The sequence below is a fragment of the Balaenoptera acutorostrata genome, chromosome 12 (assembly GCF_949987535.1).
Source record: "Balaenoptera acutorostrata chromosome 12, mBalAcu1.1, whole genome shotgun sequence".
In the NCBI taxonomy this organism is placed as follows: domain Eukaryota; kingdom Metazoa; phylum Chordata; class Mammalia; order Artiodactyla; family Balaenopteridae; genus Balaenoptera; species Balaenoptera acutorostrata.
In genome coordinates, this window is record NC_080075.1 from 57,105,599 (window position 1) to 57,125,044 (window position 19,446).

The 19,446-nt window shown below is 38.6% G+C and overlaps 1 protein-coding gene across 4 annotated transcripts in view; it reads right to left on the minus strand.

The window, feature by feature from the left end:
* Positions 1 to 19,446, minus strand: part of CAMKMT (calmodulin-lysine N-methyltransferase) — a 389,839-nt gene that overhangs the window by 40,756 nt on the left and 329,637 nt on the right. For all 4 annotated transcript variants that reach the window (XR_009009842.1, XM_007190086.2, XM_028168508.2 and 1 more), the window contains exons 5-7: positions 18,841 to 18,895; positions 17,726 to 17,789; positions 8,997 to 9,063 (exon numbers count right to left, since the gene is read on the minus strand). Coding sequence is in view for 3 of the 4 variants with exons in the window: in XM_007190086.2 (XP_007190148.2) it covers positions 8,997 to 9,063; positions 17,726 to 17,789; positions 18,841 to 18,895 (186 nt within the window). In the remaining variant the exon portion in view is untranslated. The remainder of the gene's footprint in view (positions 1 to 8,996; positions 9,064 to 17,725; positions 17,790 to 18,840; positions 18,896 to 19,446) is intronic.

A 19,446-nucleotide genomic window follows, 5' to 3' on the forward strand; every position in this document is an offset into this window, starting at 1 on the left:
GATTCCTCATGCTTTAAATATCTTAATAGCGATAGGCATGTCAAACCTGGTAAGTTTAACAGGTATAATACAGTAGAAAGAATACTGGGCTTTGCAGCTAGAAAGCTCTGAGTTCAAATATCAGCTCCACCACTTACAAGCCAGTGAAGCTGAGAGATACCCTCAAATATAAAAAAGAGACAGTAATGGTTGCATTGCACAACGATAATGAACTGAATAAAACAGGGTATATAAAAGTGTATTATAGGTGCTCAATAAATATTAGTTTCCCTTCCCTTACTCTTGCACTAACTTACGTCTTTTCATTCTGGCTTTGAGGTTGGCGTTTCAACCTGAAACGCAAAGCCAAGTCAATTTCTGATAGGACTCCTACCTTGTGATTTAAAATTCACACTGAAAAAAATTTCTCAGCAGATGACCTTACTGAGAGCCTGGGATTATCTGATATCATCTTTTTCTTCTTCTGCATCTTTTCTCTTCTAAGTAGGGTCACTCGTCCTGTCAGAGAGAACCACCTCCCAACCTATGGGCAGGATAAAACCACTCCTTTCTCTTTCCTCTAAGTCAGTGATTTTCAAACTTGAGCATGCATCAGAATCCTCGGAAAGTTTGTTAAAACACAGATTGCTGGGTTTTAATCCCAGAGTTTCTGATTCAGTATGTCTGGAGTGAGACAAACTGAGATGCCTGTGAATCTGCATTTCTAACAAATTTCCGAGTGATGCTGATGCTACTGGTCTGGAGGCCCTACTTTGAGAAGCACTGCTCTAGGTCCTTGCTCCATCAAACACTGGCCCCCATCATACTTATTTCTTCTTCCTCAGCTGTATTGGCATGCCTGCCAACATGCCCAACTCCTCCTGCAACTCTGCTTCCCTCTAGTCCACACTCTATTTCTCTCTTTCCCTTTGCCATCAACATCTCGCAGGAATAGCCTACTCTCGTTGCTTCACCTGTCCTGGCAATATGACCTTTCTCACAACAGTCACTAGAACTGCTCTGCAATTTGTTTGACCTACAGCAATTTGCAGCAGCTGACACTGCTGATCACCCGATCCTGGACCTGCTTCCAATAAGAAGCAGTATTATACCACGCCACCCTGAACCAGCCTTCCTGTCTCCAGTCCTTTCTCAGTATCCCTTCCAGGCCCCTATTACTCTGCTCCTGAAACAGTCATTTCCCAAAATGCTGTCCTTGGCCATCTTCTCTTCTGACGCTCTAGTTTCCATAGTTCTGCTCTTATCTCTTGATTTTGATCTCCAAATTTTCTAGCACAACACTTTCCTGAGATTTGAACCGTTATTCTTCACCACTTGCTAGTTATTGTCACAAAGCAAATACAGGTTTATGTTCTGCACCGCCTCAAATGCAGCATGCCCCAAACTGCTGTCTCTTACTACTCTTCTGTATTCTTTATTTCCCACACACGGTCACTTCTCCAGAATGGGTCCCCTCTTTGTTCACCATTTTCCATTCTCATTCAGGCCTGGACTACCTCTTTCCCTTTCTCTGGAATCACTGAGAAGCCTTTAAAACAAACAAACAAACAGAAAACCCTTTTTATTGTAAAATAAGACACTGAAGGAGAAAGCCAGGTGAAATAAATATATGCCTTAACTAAGTATTATTTGGCAAATACCCTTGTTACCACCAGTCAGATCAAGAAATAGAACCTTGCCCGACACCTTAGAAGTCCCTTTACACGATCTGTCCCATTCACCTCCCCCTCTGCCCCAATGCAATGACTTCCTAAATGGTCTGTGGCCTCTAGCCTCTCCCCATTCATCACACTAGATAACTAAATTTGCCTAGACACATCTTTCCTACTTCTATGCCTTTGATTGTGTCCTCCCTGCTTTTCATACCTAGAATGCCCTCTTCAGCTGCTTTTCTTCCCTTGCCTTTCATTTGCTAAACCAAAGCCGAACAGCCACCTCCTTCATAAAGCTTTCTCAGATCCCCCCACCTTGAACTGGCTGCTTGTCTCTTTCTACACATCATGAAGCACCCAATGAGAGCAGACTCTTCTTACATCTTGCTGGTGGGGCAAGTGTCTATCTCTCATCTGCCTGCATATCTTGAGCTTCCTAAGGCAGAAACCTCAACTTACTCATCTTTGTAACCCTAAAGGGCCCATCACAGTGCCTTACATGTATCAGGTGCTAAATTACATTTTATTGCATTGAAATGAATAACACAAGTTGGACTAGTCATAATCATAGAATCAGAGATATTTGAAATGGCAAATATAATTAGTAAAAAAATTAATTAGCGTCTTTCATTCCAAGATCTCGAAACTGTTTACCAGTCCTCCTTAACCAGTGTAGAATACACTGGTCACCAACATAGGTGGTCCAAATGTTAGGGAAATCTGTCTTCCTTTTGGACTCTGAAATAAGTTTATTTTGGCTAAGTTACAAACAAAAACATAAAGCCAGGGCTTCCCTGGTGGCGCAGTGGTTGAGAGTCTGCCTGCCAATGCAGGGGACACGGGTTCGAGCCCTGGTCTGGGAAGATCCCACATGCCGCGGAGCGGCTGGGCCCGTGAGCCACAACTACTGAGCCTGCGCGTCTGGAGCCTGTGCTCCGCAACAAGAGAGGCCGCGATAGTGAGAGGCCCGCGCACCGTGATGAAGAGTGGCCCCCGCTCGCCGCAACTAGAGAAAGCCCTCGCACAGAAACGAAGACCCAACACAGCCAAAAATAAATAAATTAATAAAACAAAAAACAAAAAAACATAAAGCCAGAGGATGGGATCAGCTTTAAAGTCAGTTCAGAATCACAGAAATGATCACCTGGAGCAGAAGTTCTCAAACTTTAGTATCAGAATAATTTGTAGAGCTTATAGCTGAAATAAGAAAAACAATTTGATCATCTCCATACGTGATGAAAAGACATCTGCTAAAGCTCCATATTTATTTATGGTAAAATCTTTTAAAAACAGGAATCAATAAAATAAAGTCCTTAACAAGATAGAAAATATCATTTCTATTTCAACTCAAAAGCTAATGCATATTTAATGGTGAAAACACCAGAGGATTCCCAACAAAGCAAGACTCAAAGATACCTATTTAATATCATGCTGGGATTTTTTTTTATCCAATAAAATTATACAAGAGAAGAAAAAAGATACAAGAATCAGAAAGAAGTCAAAATTCCCATCATTTGCAGATGATGTGATTGTTTAGTTGGAAAACTCAAGAGAATAAGTTGACAAGGTATTAGAAATAATAACTCATTGAGGTGACTAAACATTTGCTATACAAAACCCTATAGCTTTCTTTATATACATACATACAAATAATAACCCGTTATAAAATATAATGAAAGATCTCATTTATAAAAGAAACAAAAAAGGTAGTTTCTAAAAATAAACTTAACAAGAGAAATGAAGAAACATTTTAAATGCTAGGGAAACACCTAAAAAAGCTTAAAAAGAAAACTTCCAGTTCTTGAATAGAAGACTCAGAGGCATAAGCTGTCAAGTCTTAGTAAATTAATTCATATATATTTTTTCAGTCACAATGAAAATGTCACCATAATACAAATACCAACATGATTTTAGAATATTCTAGGAAGAAAGAATAATGGCAAGAGACTAGTCTTAACAGATATGATAATATATTACAAACTTTAGTAATTTACAGTTTGATAAGGCCACATGAATAGACAAAGTCTACTTCTGAAAATCTGCTCTGTAGATACACTTACTTGCAAATGTACAGTTTATGTACAGATACATTTCACTGCAGCACTGTTTATAGTAGCCAAATACTGAAAATAAATCATGTCCATTATTAAAGTAAAAAATAAATTATTTTTTAGCAATGGATTCTCATATGGGCATTCTCCAAAAAAAATTTTAAAGACTTCCCCCTTGTCCATTTTAAAGTGAGGAACTCCTTTGAAAATTAAGACATTTTTATTTGATATGTACGCTCTGTGATATAAATTTCTATGAAGGAGGGATTTTTCTGTTAAAACTGGAAGGCATTTTCACAGAGGACGCAGTAGTCTGACATGCACACCTGGCTATCAATATAGAACCTGGCCAATTTTTGGTAGTGAGATTTTGACCTTGATAAAAAGTCAGGATCGGCATGTCCAAAGAGTGAACACAAATTGTTCTATAAGAAAAGGCCTTAATTTTTAATTTGCTGCAGTTTAAGAGGGCCCCTAAAAATACCATGCCCCCCAGATTTTAAAATCTGGCTCATATAAACACAAAAAGGAGAACTCTAGCACAATATCTAAAACTGGGTAACATTCACCCTGTGGGAGCTGGTTTCTTCAGTGAAGAAACACTAAGCACTAAATAGTAGGGATACGGGCCCTTCTATAAATGTGTCAAGCAAATAAAAAATGTTAGTAATAGAAAGTACACTTAGGTATTTCATTTTCCCATATCCAAGATAGCAACAGAAGGAAACAGGACTGTGGCATCTCTAGAATTCTCAGCAGTTCTTGAGATTCTGTTACCATGACTCTAGCAAAACTCATAACAGGTATATTTTATCAGAAAATTTCTAGAGAGCCCTCAGCTTTCTTATCTCATTTACCTTCTTCTAACCTTCCTCTTCAACCTGACAAAGGACAGATAAATGCCTACTCACAATGTCAGTGTCTACAGACACTATATGTGCATGCCTGAGAAGAAGCCTATCCTGAAATGAAAGTCAGCTATCTGATATATAAACTGATGTCTGAATCTCTAGAGCTTGACTTTCTTCTATTAAAAAACTGTTTGGTCCCATAAGCCTTGTGGATTCATATCTTATCCTATCTTTCATTTATCATGTCATTTATCATGTCTTTCAAAATGTGCTCCAAATACAAATCTTAAAACCTTTCCTATAACAGGGATAAAGTGTACTAATTGCTTCAGGGAATATAAAAACATATTAAGTAGAGTCCTTCCCTTTAAAAAAATTATGTCTCCCTTGCTAGAATGTGAACTCTAAGAAGGCATGGACTTTCTCAGTCTTGTTCATCACTACATCTCTAGCAACCCAAAACAGTACTTGGCAGACAGAAGGTGATTGAAATATTTACCAAGAAATGAATGAACCAATGAACATGAAAATAGACAACACACTTTGAATAATGAGAGAATATGCCATGTTTTCTGGGGGACTATTCTAGGGCCAACAGAAGTTAAAAGAAGGAAAAGATTAGGGCAAGCTGCCTCCTGAGAAGGCAGGAGGAAATGGTAATTAAGCCACCCTAGAAGAAAGGATTTAGATGGATAAGGAAGAGGGAAACAAGACTGGCAAAGACCAGAGATGGGGAGGACCAAATGTGTTGGAGAAGAGTGAAGAGGCTTGGGTGACCCAAGGAGAGGGTGTATGTTGGGGAGCAGTAGAAGCTACACTGAATGAAGAGAGTGAGGAAAGTGAGGGCAGACTGCAGAAGGCCTGAATAAGTCAGGAATTTTATCCCCCTTGGTTGGGATTTACATTCTTAAATCATTTTTCACATCCCCAATTTAATGTCTAAAGGAAAATGAGCCTCCAAGAAGACATAAACCTTAAAAAGCAGTAGGGCAATGGAGCCAATAGTCAATCCTAGGGGCCCACATAAAGGTAAAATTTGGGTTATAAAACAGTCTTAAAAGTTATTATGAGTTCCACAGTTTATTAAAATTAATGGTTTATTAAAGAATAATAAAAAAAGTCACAGGTCTAAATTCACTAGAATTTTCACACAAAGATAAACTCTTTTCTTAAGTAGAAACTTACTTTTAATATCACAGCAGGGTATATTTAATCGATTTTTTAAAATATTGTAACTGTTAACTACTATTAACCAGAGAATGACGCCATTCACTAATTCTGGAACACCTAGAAATATGCAGACATCAAAAGCTCTGAATGGTTCTTTAATTAGACAGTCACAGGTTTGAAGACAGCTTCAGATAAACCTAACAATTGAGAAGCTGTAAATATCCTTGTTCTTTCACCAAACTCTAGCTATATTTAGTAGCATGATTTTCTTTGTTCAAGAGTTATTTGCTATAACTTTGTATTTATGTTCTCGAAGGCAGAATACCTTGGGTATATTAGTTAAGTTGATAGGTGGCTGCATGGATGAGCCAACAAATGAACCATCAAATGACTGTATTTAGATCTGTGAGAGGTAACGGCTATATCCTTCATATATGTGCATCCTAGATCTTTCTTAGCCAAGGCTAAAGCTTCCAGGCTTTTGCAAACACATCTTTCATATTTAGCAACAATCACACTCAGATTAAAATGGAACAGAGGGAATAAGAGAGTTTGGAAGGCAAGAGCATTATTCTAGGCAAGGCTGCTGGTGGTTATGAGAGCAGGAATGGATTTACTGTCAAGCTAATGAAGCCTATCATTGGGGGCCCCTCCCTCTCACAGGCCCCTTCCCGGGCTCACAAACAGCCCCAGTGATGGGTTCACATGGCTGTATGCTTCTGTAAAATCTGCCAAAGTAACGTATAATCGAACTCATTCTCCTAAAGAGGGCCCTCAAAATAAGTTTCAGGCCACTCACCAACTGGGTCTGCCCTGTAGGAAGAGGCTGGTAGCAGGAGGAATGCTGCTTCCTGAGAACACTGGCAGAGCAGGGGGAACAGGAGCTTGGGGTGCCAGTCAAATTTCTGGGTGCCTTCTCTCTTTTTTTTTTTTAAAAAAACCCACCATTTCCGAGGTTCACAGTTCTCATATCACGATTTTCCTTTCTGCTTTTACATCTTTGCAAATGAAGTCACAGAAGACATTCAGCTGTTACAAACTTCATGTCAAGCTTTGAAGTGCTTTTTAATAGCAGAAATATTTGGCTCACGTGTGGGCTTTGTAGCTATGGTAAATACCTCTTAGTTATCTGTCGCTACTGTTATTCCACACCTCCAATTTGGAGGAGAAATTCTGCATATGCATTCAGGCACTAAAAAAGAATATTGAACTATATCTCAGCTCTTTTGTGAACGGTTTCCTTTTATTTCTTCTCACATGGAGCTAATGCTTTCATCATATTGTACTGGTTATGGGTGGGAAAGCAGTGGATAGAAGGGGAATGCTGATTATTACATCATTGGTTGGCAGTTTCCTCTTAGCTTCTTGAAGGTTAAGTGGTCAAGTAGCTCCTTAATATGAGATCAAGGCATTTCAAGGACTGACTCATCCACCTGTTTCCTGGCAACGTGCTTTCGTAGACTTTGGACAAAATGCTTACAGTGGTTAAAAAAGAAACTGACCACAATTAATATGAAATAAAGACAGAAAAAAAAACCCTCATCTTGGAAGTTTCTGTACGACTACTGACATACAGACTATATGTCCAGGTACATCTCAGAACAATATATTAGAAATAGCATTTTTGAGAACAATAAATAGAAACAAAGGCATTTTGGATCTATCCTGCGTTGAACAATGACATTTTGCTTCTTTATGTAACTTCATTATTTTATGAAGGGATGATAGAAAATACTATTGCACTCCATAATTTAAACACCTGACATTTTTGTTCCTCAAAATGCAACATTTTAGAATTCTAGATATGTTTATTAATTAGTGATTATTAACACCCAGTAAACAACATTATGTCTTGTAAAAACACAATCTCTCTTCACAGCATGATGCTGAAATCTATTATTCCCTGATTCCATATGCTGAAATACACTCAAATGGTCACAAATGACCTTAAGCATTAAATAAATGTAAATGAGGACAACATAGAAAATGTGTTTTTGATTGATAACTAAAAGACCAGGTTGAAAATCACATCCAAAAATGAAGTCTTCCACAGAAGGGTATGGCAGTCTGCACTGTGGAATAAAAGCTGTCCTAAGAATGAAGAATACCCAGGTAAGAGATTGCTCTTTCTGTGGACCTACTGCAGGTTTTCTACGAAACAGAACTGGTTTACTCATTTATTTGAGAAACACAGAGCATACCGCCCCCTGTGCCATCAGCCTACTGTGAACATTCTAATGCAGGATTCAAAAATTCGTATATGGACACATTACATTCACCAGTTAATATGAGAAAAAAAAAGTTATTGCTACTCCATATCCTCATACCAGTATGTTTTCCACTTTAGTTTTTAAGCATTGTTGCTATTCATCCACCTTTGTTCCCCTGAGCAGTTTGGGGTGGGAAAGCATCCTCAAACAGAGAGAAAACTCAAAATGTCAAAGGATACCAGATTAACAGTAATTAAATAATTAATTAAAACTTAGATTGTTCTTCCAATAATGTCTGTGGTTAAACACATAAAGGAAAAATACACAGATACAGATATTTCTTGTGAAAACTACTAAATGATTACTTATTCTTCTAGGTCCATACCGACAGGGCAAAATTAAAATGTAGCATCACAGGAAACACCATTGTTTTGGTTGAGGGTAAGCAATTCTCCTACTTTGGATAAGAAGGAACAGAATCTAAAAGGGAATGGATACCTAGACTATTTTAAAACCATGAAACAGAACAGGGTTTCTCAATCTTGGTTCTGTTGACATTTGGAGCCGGAGAGTTCTTTGCTGGGGGGAGGGGTGTGGGGCTGTCTTGCGCAGGCCTAGCGGCACCCCTGGCCTCTATCCACTAGATGCCAGTAGCAACCACCTTGCCCCAGTTATAACAATAGAAAAGTCCCCTGGGGCAAAATTGCCCCCCTCCACCAGGTTGAGAACCAGTGAAATAGAGCCATTCACAAGAAGGTCCCAGGCTGGGCTTCTCCCAACCTCATACTGTACCCTCTCAATCCTTAAATCATTCCCAACCCAGTGTTTAACACAGTTATCTTCAGTTTTTCTCATCTATTAATTGTAGGTAATGAAAACGCCTGCCTGCTTCATTACAGGTTCTTGTAAGCGTTAAATAAGATACTTTTAAAGTGCTTAAAACAGTGCCTGACCCACAGTAAGTGTTTAATAAATATTAGCTATTGTTAGTTTTAATAATCATCCATAGTACTGAGAAAAGCAGTTTCAACCAGAGTGTTTTAATGCAAAAAGGTATCTTACCGGCTTGATATGGTCCCAGTCTTAAACACACCAGCCATCTGATTCCTTGTGATGATGTCTCTCACATCTATAGGCCACAGTTAAGAAAGCTTCTGCAGTGATTGTCAACTGACTCCCAACCAGAAAGAGGCCCACAAACACTACGATATTTTTATCGTACGCGGGATCAGCATGGTGAGAACGGCTGTAGCGTGTGAGGCAGGAGGAGAAGGGTGTAGCCCTGGCTCTGCCAGCAAATGTTGAGTTACTTGTCACAGGCAAGCTCTTTTTTTTTTTTTTAAATTTTATTTATTTATTTATTTATTTTTGGCTGTGTTGGGTCTTCGTTTCTGGGCGAGGGCATTCTCTAGTTGCGGCAAGCGGGGGCCACTCCTCATCGCGGTGCGCGGGCCTCTCACTATCGCGGCCTCTTGTTGCGGAGCACAGGCTCCAGCCACACAGGCTCAGTAATTGTGGCTCACAGGCCCATTTGCTCCACGGCATGTGGGATCCTCCCAGACCAGGGCTCGAACCCGTGTCCCCTGCATTGGCAGGCAGATTCTCAACCACTGCGCCGCCAGGGAAGCCCGGCAAGCTCTTTTAATTCCCTGGACTGTAGTTTTTTCACCTGTGAAATATACATTCAGGGAGCACATTGGCAAGACCCAGGGTGATAAGCACTGGTCAGGGAAGATGACTGTACCATAGGTGCCAGGCCCCACTTGCTTAAAAGAGCTAGAAGCCCCAAGGTGAGCCTCTTTCCGTCAGTGGGGAGGGCAAGGGCAGTCTTCTGAGACTCTCCAAGTTGAAGTATTTTCAGTCTCCTAAATGCCAATGGGGAGAGTGAGGATGGGCAGCAGGGAAAGACTTGGGGGGAAGTGAGAAGAGAAAGATGGAGAAAGGCTGGAGAATCTCAGAGAAAACTAATTACTGAAAAAGAAAATTCAGTGAAAGTCGCCTTGAAGAACTGTCTTTACAGACTTACAGTTTGGCCTGTGGCCATCTGCTGACATGTAAGGACTTATACAAAAAGAGCCATATTTATTGAAGCCATGTTTTGAGGAGCTGGTCCATTAGAGCACAGAGCGCCATCTTCACGAGGACCCGTGGGAGAAATCATGTCAGGTTTCAACACTGGGAGAAACTGGACTTCAGATCAACTAGTTCTGCTTCAACTTCCGGACACTATAAATCTTATAACTGCTCCTCCTCTTTTTGCTCTGGTCCTTGTGCAACTCAGAGCCAAATGGATGATCTAAGCTGAACAACTACAAGTGCTCTATAGCACATCTTTTCTCTACCGGTCCTATTCCTGCCTTCATGATGTTTTCCTGGCTTTCTACTGTCCAACTGCCCTCGCTTTCTCCTTTATTTTATATGGTATATTCTGTGTGTCACTGTAAGAAGCCTTAAAATCCCTCTTTTGGAATAAAGCAAGGTTTAAATAAACAAGAAATAAAATAATTCCAGTGAAGGTTGCAAGCTGAACTAAATTGGGCCCATGGGGAGGTCACCAAGCAGACAAGCGATGTTCCCCTATTGCTCAGAAAAACAGATTTCCTGAATGCTCAAAGCAAGCACTGGCCAAGATCTCCCTGCAAGAACAGAGCCACAGGACATTTTAACCTAAATCTCTGCTTGAAACACCCGGCACACCCATTTCTTCTCTGAGTGAATAAGCAGGTACTGTGATAGCTTTCTTCCCCCAGGAGTGGGTAGGAAAAATCAATTAGGTCTCCTAATGAAGGGCTTTGTTGAGGTTTACAAAAGTGCTATAATGCAGACTTTTTTTTTTTTCCCCCGGGTGAACTTTCCTGTATGCAAATTAAATACCGTTAAATTACATTCATTAAAAAAATAAAAGAGACTAATTTGCCTACTTGTTTTGATTAACTAAAATGACACATCAGCCTACAGTTTTGTCTATTTCAGGAAGAAAGTATTTCAGGAAAGTCTTCTAAATGAAATGTCTTGTAGAAAAGGACAGCTGACGTCTTTATTCTGAAAAGAACAAAATTAGTAAAGAGTCAGCTGACAACTGGTTTTGATTAAGTTCCCCCACACTATGGCCACACCCTTCTCGGCGTTTCCATGACATCCAAACCACATGCCATAATGTGCTCGGTACACCTGTAGTGTCGTATGAGTACATGACTAATCTATCAAGCCAAACATATTATTTTGTTAGTGGAGGTAATACTTTTTATAAAATAGTCACAGGGAAGTTAAATTATATAACTCAGAAAACCTATTAATAATTTTTAGTAAACATCTTAACACTATATACTTTTATACAATTTATAAAATTGTGAGTCCAGGTGGCCAGGCTGAAGCAAGAATATGTATTTATATTCTAGAAGCAATTTTTTTAATGAAAAAATTCACAGCAGTACTTAGGCTGCTTTATTTTTAGAACTGGGAAGGAAATATATTTTGTGGTTTAGGGGGTGTTTTTTATATTAAAACAAGTACCAAGAGAAAAAATGGCCATAGTATATTAAAATATTGCCTTAAGAGATATATTTTGATATTCTGCTCCCTACCTTTTACTTTATTTATTTATTTATTTATTTTTAACATCTTTATTGGAGTATAATTGCTTTACAATGGTGTGTTAGTTTCTGGTTTATAACAAAGTGAATCAGTTATACGTATACATATGTTCCCATATCTCTTCCCTCTTGCGTCTCCCTCCCTCCCACCCTCCCTATCCCACCCCTCTAGGTGGTCACAAACCACCGAGCTGATCTCCCTGTGCTATGCAGCTGCTTCCCACTAGCTATCTATTTTACATTTGGTAGTGTATATATGTCCATGCCACTCTCTCACTTCGTCCCAGCTTACCCTTCCCCCTCCCCACATCCTCAAGTCCATTCTCTAGTAGGTCTGTCTTTATTCCCGTCTTACCCCTAGGTTCTTCATGACCTTTTTTTTTTTTTCTTAGATTCTATATATATGTGTTAGCATATGGTATTTGTTTTTCTCTTTCTGACTTACTTCACTCTGTATGACAGACTCTAGGTCCATCCACCTAACTACAAATAACTCAATTTCGTTTCTTTTTATGGCTGAGTAATATTCCATTGTATATATGTGCCACATCTTCTTTATCCATTCATCTGTTGATGGACACTTAGGTTGCTTCTGTGTCCTGGCTATTGTAAATAGTGCTGCAATGAACATTGTTGTACATGTCTCTTTTTGAATTATGGTTTTCTCAGGGTATATGCCCAGTAGTGGGATTGCTGGGTCGTATGGTAGTTCTATTTTTAGTTTTTTAAGGAACTTCCATGCTGTTCTCCATAGTGGCTGTATCAATTTACATTCCCACCAACAGTGCAAGAGGGTTCCCTTTTCTCCACACCCTCTCCAGCATTTATTGTTTCTAGATTTTTTGATGATGGCCATTCTGACCAGTGTGAGATGATATCTCATCGTAGTTTTGATTACCCTTTACTTTAGGTCAGATTCTGAGGTGGTTCCTCTGGCTGGCGCTGTGTCCAATAACAGATTTTCTCATTCTTCTGTGTCACTTCAGGGTAATAAAGGAAATTCAATCAAATCGAGTCAATCTGTCCAGGATAGTGTTCAACAGCATGGACCAAATCCTATTCTCTGAATGTACCCACCTTCTGGAAGACTCCAGTGGGAGATGCTGGGTGCAAAGAAAGCCTTAATGTGATTTCTGATTAAATAGATACAGAGCAATCACCTTCAGTCTCCTAGTGGGCACCTGGACTTCTGAGCTCTAGGATATATGCTTGTGGCTAAAAGAAATCAGGACTCTGTAACTAGATTTTCTCTTCAAACAAAGCATGGTTCAAGAGCGGGGATCCATCTTAATTTTGTTTCAGTTGATTTTTATCCTTAAAAAAAAAAAAATATATATATATATATATATATATGTTTGTATAATAATAGTTATTTGAACAAATTATATATATGTTATATACATAAATATAATTAAGCTAATTATATATAAATCTTGTTTAAAATATTAGCCTCCTCCTGCAATTAGTGATTATTATATTTATCAGTAGCTGCATATATTCAATACATTTTTGAGAGTTGGCATTGTTCTTTAAGCAAGAAGGTATTTTTAAAATAATAACACTGTGATTCACAAAGCATTACTTTCTTGGTTTATGCTACCTTTAGTTTCATTGCACCTCACTGATGTGGCAATATTTGTTAATTTAAATGCTGTGAAATATTCTTAAATGTGCTTATTACTCATATGAATTGAGAGTACAATGTAGAGGTGTCTTGAACTCTGTTAGCAATGTCAACTGTACATTTATGGATGAGAAGCCTTTTCCTCCAGTGCAAGATGATACTCACCAAATCATTCTAGTTTTTGGTGAAGAGATGGTTTAACGGGGGTGGCAGGGAAGCTATGAAGTCACATGAACCTGACTTCTAGCACTGGTTCTGATTCCTAGTGACCGTGTGAATTTGGGTAAATTAACTTCTCTGAGCTGCACCTCAAGAATAGGAATAATGTACCTATTTTATAGACTTATGGAGTACCACATAGTAGGTGCCTAACACATAGTAGGTGCCTAAATCACGTCAATTCACGATCTTTTTCAATAATTCAGGCAAAAGCTTTAGAGGGATGAGAGGCTGGTGATGGTAACTAAAGTGAGGTTTGGCAGTTAAGCTTTATTTTTTCCCCCTGTTGCTCAAAACTATTATGTGAACATTTTTATTGTAGAATTTAAATGACTGGAAGGAATCAAAGAACTTCTGCCCTCTAGATTTTCAGTGTTTTTCACGTGTATAAATGTGCTCTGTGTAGGTATAGTCTGTGTCCTCCAAGAACAGGAACTTGGTCTGTCTTGTTCACTGCTATATCTTTAGCACTTGAAATGGCATGCAGTTAATAGCGGTTTAATTCATTTTAATCAATTAATTAATTAGCTTAATTTATTGGCTAATTTAAATTTAATTTTCAAAGCTATTTGTTGAACTCCTACCCAATGTGAGGCACACAGAGTCCATTTTGGACCGATCTAGTAAATAGAAGAACAGCTGACACTGATATTGGAGGAAGGGGCCTGGACCCAGGATGATGGCCTGGCATTCCCAAGGTCTCAACCATCCACAGGCTGCACAGTCCACATGAAGCTTCATTTATTAATTATTCAAGTCAGGGATTTTGTTAAATAAAATAATGTTAAGCCAGGGGTATCTTCTTTAAAATTCACAGGAGATTTACCAATTTTTGGAGAATCCTAAGCTCAAGATCATGATCCAGACGGTGCATATTGTGGGGATAAGATGCTTGGGTCAGAATCATGAGCCTGGGTCACCAAGCATTGCCATGTTCTGCAGATAACCTGCTTGGTGTTTACTGAGGATGGGTCAGGGCAGGGTACTTGTGTTGGGTGAATTAGTGAGTGTTCCAGGAAGGGCTGCTCACCTTAGGTGTTGTACTTTTATTCATTATGATTTGGAAGAGGCTTAGCATCAATAATAACTCAGTATACCATTTCTTTCCCCTATTCTTATGTCACTGTCAACACCAGCTCCAGACTTTATTGAGTAATTATTATCTGGGGGCACTTGGAGATTTCTTTCTTTATTACACTAAAAAGGCTGTGCCAAAGAAGACGGAACACAATTCACACTATTTTAGGATAAATTCGAGAACTGGATGAACCAAATGATCCCATTTCTGATTTATCCTTTGTTCCCTTTGGGTACAGATAAAACAGCATCTGAAGGGCTCTCAGCTAGGGGGCTCTGGGTTAGACCCAGCACTGCAGTTTAAAGGCCAAGGAGAACCTCGGGGACATATACCCATGAGTCTGAGAAAATATTTAACAACATTCCCTTATACCTCAAGTCTTACTCTCTTTTCAGATATCTCTGTTTAATAAATCTCAAATCCACATCTAGCTTTCTAGGTTCAAGGTAGAGAGCTCTAGAAGACATAGCCAAATCCGTTTGATACATTTTATGGAGACAATAAATAACCTTACAACTGGTTGATATGCTTCTATGATATAAAGATTCAGAACGCCTCCATTCATTGCCTCATACATTTTAAAAATAGAAATAACAGAAGATAAACAGGAAATATCAGAAAAGGCTATTTTTAAAGGTAAAAATCAGAATCTTAGAAGCTTAAGAGACTAGGAAGTAAGACTCAGTTGGATTCACTCAATTCAGATGCCTAGAACAACAAAAATAATTTTTTAAATGATGAGAATAATATACAGGCCAATACTCAGATGTGATGTGTGATTGCCAGGTCGATTTTCAATTACATTTCACTGATGTATTCATTTGTTTCTTAATGTGCTCATCTTGCCCATTAAGAATAATTAGCAGCTTTGCTTAGAGATTTTCTGGCTTCTGGCAATGTTTCTCCCTCTTTTTTGTTGACATCCACTTTTACTTTTTAGAAAGTAATTTTTGGATAATATCCTACAACTGCTATATAATTTAGGCTTCCTAAAATTTTAAAGGAAAGATGTAAACAGTAATTTTTAAATGAGTTTGTTTCAATCTATATGCATCAACAGTATGTGATTCAGTGAATCTGTTATTTTACAGAAAGTGGGCACACAAATAGAAAAAAAATATTTCATTCATATTAACCTCACTCGGTAAAACAGCTTACAACGAATGCCAGTTATAAGCTCTGGTAGCAAATCAAGAATAACATTAGTATCAAAAGCAGGAAAAACATGTTGCCAATTTTTAAGGCTTTATGCATGCTTTTTTCTCTTAATTAAAAAAAATTAGATCTAGTTACAACAGAAAAAGGCACACAAACATAGAACAACTGCATGATAAAAACTGAACTCTGTCAATAAAGTCCTAAGAGATGAAATAAAACACACTAACAGTTTTGGTCTGCATCCTGAAAGGACCTACTTTATCTACATTGTAAAGTTCTTCCCCTCCTGCCCTTTGGCACCCTGCTATATTAAACCCATTGTAAAACCCAGCACAATAAAGCACTCTCAGGGCTGAGCTTCTGAGGACCAAATGTTAAAAATCCATTTTCTTGGGAGGGGGCTGTACCAATCATTTCTTTGAAAGGCCAGCGGAGTGAGTACAGAATCTGAGATTTCCTCTCTGATTTCAAGAGCTGGCATGGAATCTTTGCTGTTTAAAGCAAAGGTGCATTAATTAATGACTAGCATTGCTTCCCTTCTTTGGAAGCTCTGTAGTTTAGCTCAACAATAATTTTAGTACAATTAAATTTACATACTGACCACAGATGCTTCCCATAGTTTGATAAAAGTTCTAATTGGTTTCTGATGCTATTAAATAAGACACCTGCTGACTTGAGAAAGACCTCAGGTTGCTGGGCCCAATCTGAAAGTTTCCGTGGTTAAAATGACCTTCTCTTTCCCAATAATCCTGCTTTTTTTTTCCCCAAAAAAAACATCGCTGGGGCTGAGCCAGCATACCTGACTTCCTGTTGCTCTCTGTGTTCCCTGACATGCGGAGGAGGAGCAGAGTGAAATGATACAGTGCATGGAAGAACTCAGAATAAAGCAGAGTGAATGAAACAACATCGCTCATCTTCAGGAATATTTTGAGAAACTTGCGACAGTCTGAAGATCATGATTAAAATCCTGCATTTGAAAAAAGGAAGCACCTTTTGTGATCTCTTTCCCTTGTGTGAAAGGCCAAGATTGTGATTGGCTGTTTTTCCTTCCTGATTTTTTTTTTTTTTTTAAAGTCTGTCAGGCAATTAGCTGGGTGGGGCTCTGTAGAGCACACAAGTGCCGCTGAACAATATTAGCTACTGTGCTTCTGGAACCTCCTTTCTCCTGTCTGAGCAGCCTGATAGAGCTACTGCAAATTTTATTTTCAAAAAATTATATAGCAGAGGCAGAAGAAGAAAATCGAAAATAGACTCTAGTAGGATGCTTACCTCTTACAAAAATCAAAACTGCTTTGGCATTTTAGGGGCCTAAAATTCAAATAAGTAGATTGCCTCTTTCATAATGTAAATGGAAGGCACACCAAAAAATCCAAAGCAAGTATATCCTCCACTTTTCCTCTCAATTTCTAACGGCTGTTAACTGCCCCTGAACAAATCAGCTCGATTGCTAAAGTAGCCACAAATTATGCTTGCTTTCTTAAAGTACAGTTCAATTTTCATGAACTCTGTGTACATATTAGTAAAGCATAATCTAATATAATGGGGTTTGAACTGTAATAGCATAGCAGAAAAAAAGAGATAGCTTTTATAATCCTAAATAAAAGGAAATAATGAAAAACTGATAGCCGTTTCCAGTGGGGAGATATAGGGAACTCCTCGGGAATTAGAGTAGGTATAATATTGCATGGTCTGCACATACAACATCAAACGGAAGAAAGGTAATAATGAACATGAAGCTGGAAGTTAATTTTTACAAGCAATATCCAATATAATAAATGTTAAATCATTTATTTTATCCCGGCAAATTTCAATGGAAATAAAAGGACAAGAGTGCTTGAAAATTATTATGAAACAAATGTTCTTATTGCTTTGAGTGGTCCACAAATCATAAGCTCCTTTAATGAGAAGTGACTATAAAAATCCATTGAAATTAAAAAAAAAAACCACTTAGTCGTATCCGATGAATTCCATATATTTCTACTTTTTCTTAATTACTTATCATGTGTGTGTGGGGAACTCTCTTTTAATACCCCATGCTGTCTTTCTTTATATCAATTGTTACTCAGCCGGGAAAAAGGAATGAGCACAACAAACCCGTTTTCTATCTGAATAAGGATACTTCTGATGGCCTTTTCATTCCCATCAGTTAACAGAACTTCTTTGACATCTGCAGAAATAGCAACCTGAAAAAAAAAGGGAGCACAGCAAACAATGAGCAAATATGCTTGTCTGTGTGGAAGGGAAGACAGGAGTGACAAGCCTTCAGTATCATGCTTCCTCACCTATTTCTCTGTAACAATCTTCAATCTTTTTTCATTTTATGTCTGCATTATTTTAATCATTCAATCAAATCAGTCAATACTTTTATCATTCCATTTGCGGGAGCCTCTATCTTGCTATCATTCTGTTCGGTAATTGCATTGTGACAGCGGATGATGGTATTCTGAGAGGCTTTCATTTGTGGGCTTCTGTTTATCTAGTAGAGCCATCATACAAGGCTGTCACTCTGCCTTTCAGCTTGCTTCTGTCTGACTGCCTGATGCCCTTCATATAACTTTGCATTGCAGGCAGATGGCTTTGTGAGGGTAATTTTTTTGTGAGCTTTGACATGCTCGCACATTGGGCTGTAACCCTGACACATTGTGTAAGAGCGACAGGTTTGTCAAATGCCAATCAGTGTAACAATATGCTTTTATTTGTAGAGACATAAAAACTTGTCTAATGCACTGTGCTGCTACATAATATCTCCTGAATACATGACTCAGAACCCAGAGAATGGGGAACGACGTTCCTGAATGGCCAATCTAATTCAAAAGAATCTAATTACTGAGCGCTCTGGATCATGTTTGTTGGTGTAATAATGCAGGCAAAACATTAGCAGCTATATCATGGTGCTCCAACTGTGATTCACTGGGCTATTCCTGTATCTTAGCAAATGGGACTATAATCTGAAAAAAAAAAATGCTTTCGCTATGGCGAAGAAACACTGTGCGAGGCCTGGAATGTCACAACAAGCAATATTGACTACACTGAGGTAAAATGTTTCTGCTCATCGAGGCAACCATAAAATCAATATGATCCGAAAGTAAGTCAATCTAGAAGGTCTCTCAAGACCCAGCAGCTTGACCGCAGCTGATGCTGTTGACGGTTCTCTGACCCAGCAGTTGGAGGCCCTGGAACATTTTTCCTTTTGTTCCTCCCTCTGAATGGGATTGGAATTGAGAAAAGACCTACCATGAGCCCAGCCAAGCATGTCATGCCACCCCCTAGCTCACACACAGCAAGGTCCCTGAAAGAGAGAAAAGAAATGGTAGAACCCACACAAATTAGATGAAAATGGTCAGAGAGATATATATGTTACAAGAACAAATTGCCATCTGCAGTAAGAACGGCGCTACCAGGAAGTTGTGGAGACATGACGAGGCTACCGCATGTCGTTTTGCGTTTTAAAAATAATTATGAAATAGAAAAGTCACAAAGCAGGCAAATCAGTGGGGGTTCCCTCATTAGTGTTCACTGCAACATTACCACCGCTGAGCTGAAAAATCGGAGAAGGTTCCCTTTTTTTCCCTTGTCAATGGCGCTGTCTTTTAGAACTAAACTAGCTAGAGTAGCGAAAGATAATTGTTAGGAAAGGATAACACTGTTAATCCACATTCATTCCTTCAAAAACAGTTAGTTAGACAAGTAAATGAAGAATATATATGAGTGTGTATATACCTATATTATGGTCACATACACACAACACACACACAGATACATGCAATCTTGAATTAAAAAAAAAAATTCTAAAACAAACTGAAACATTTTGGAAAGCTGAACCGCCCCCATAAAGAACAA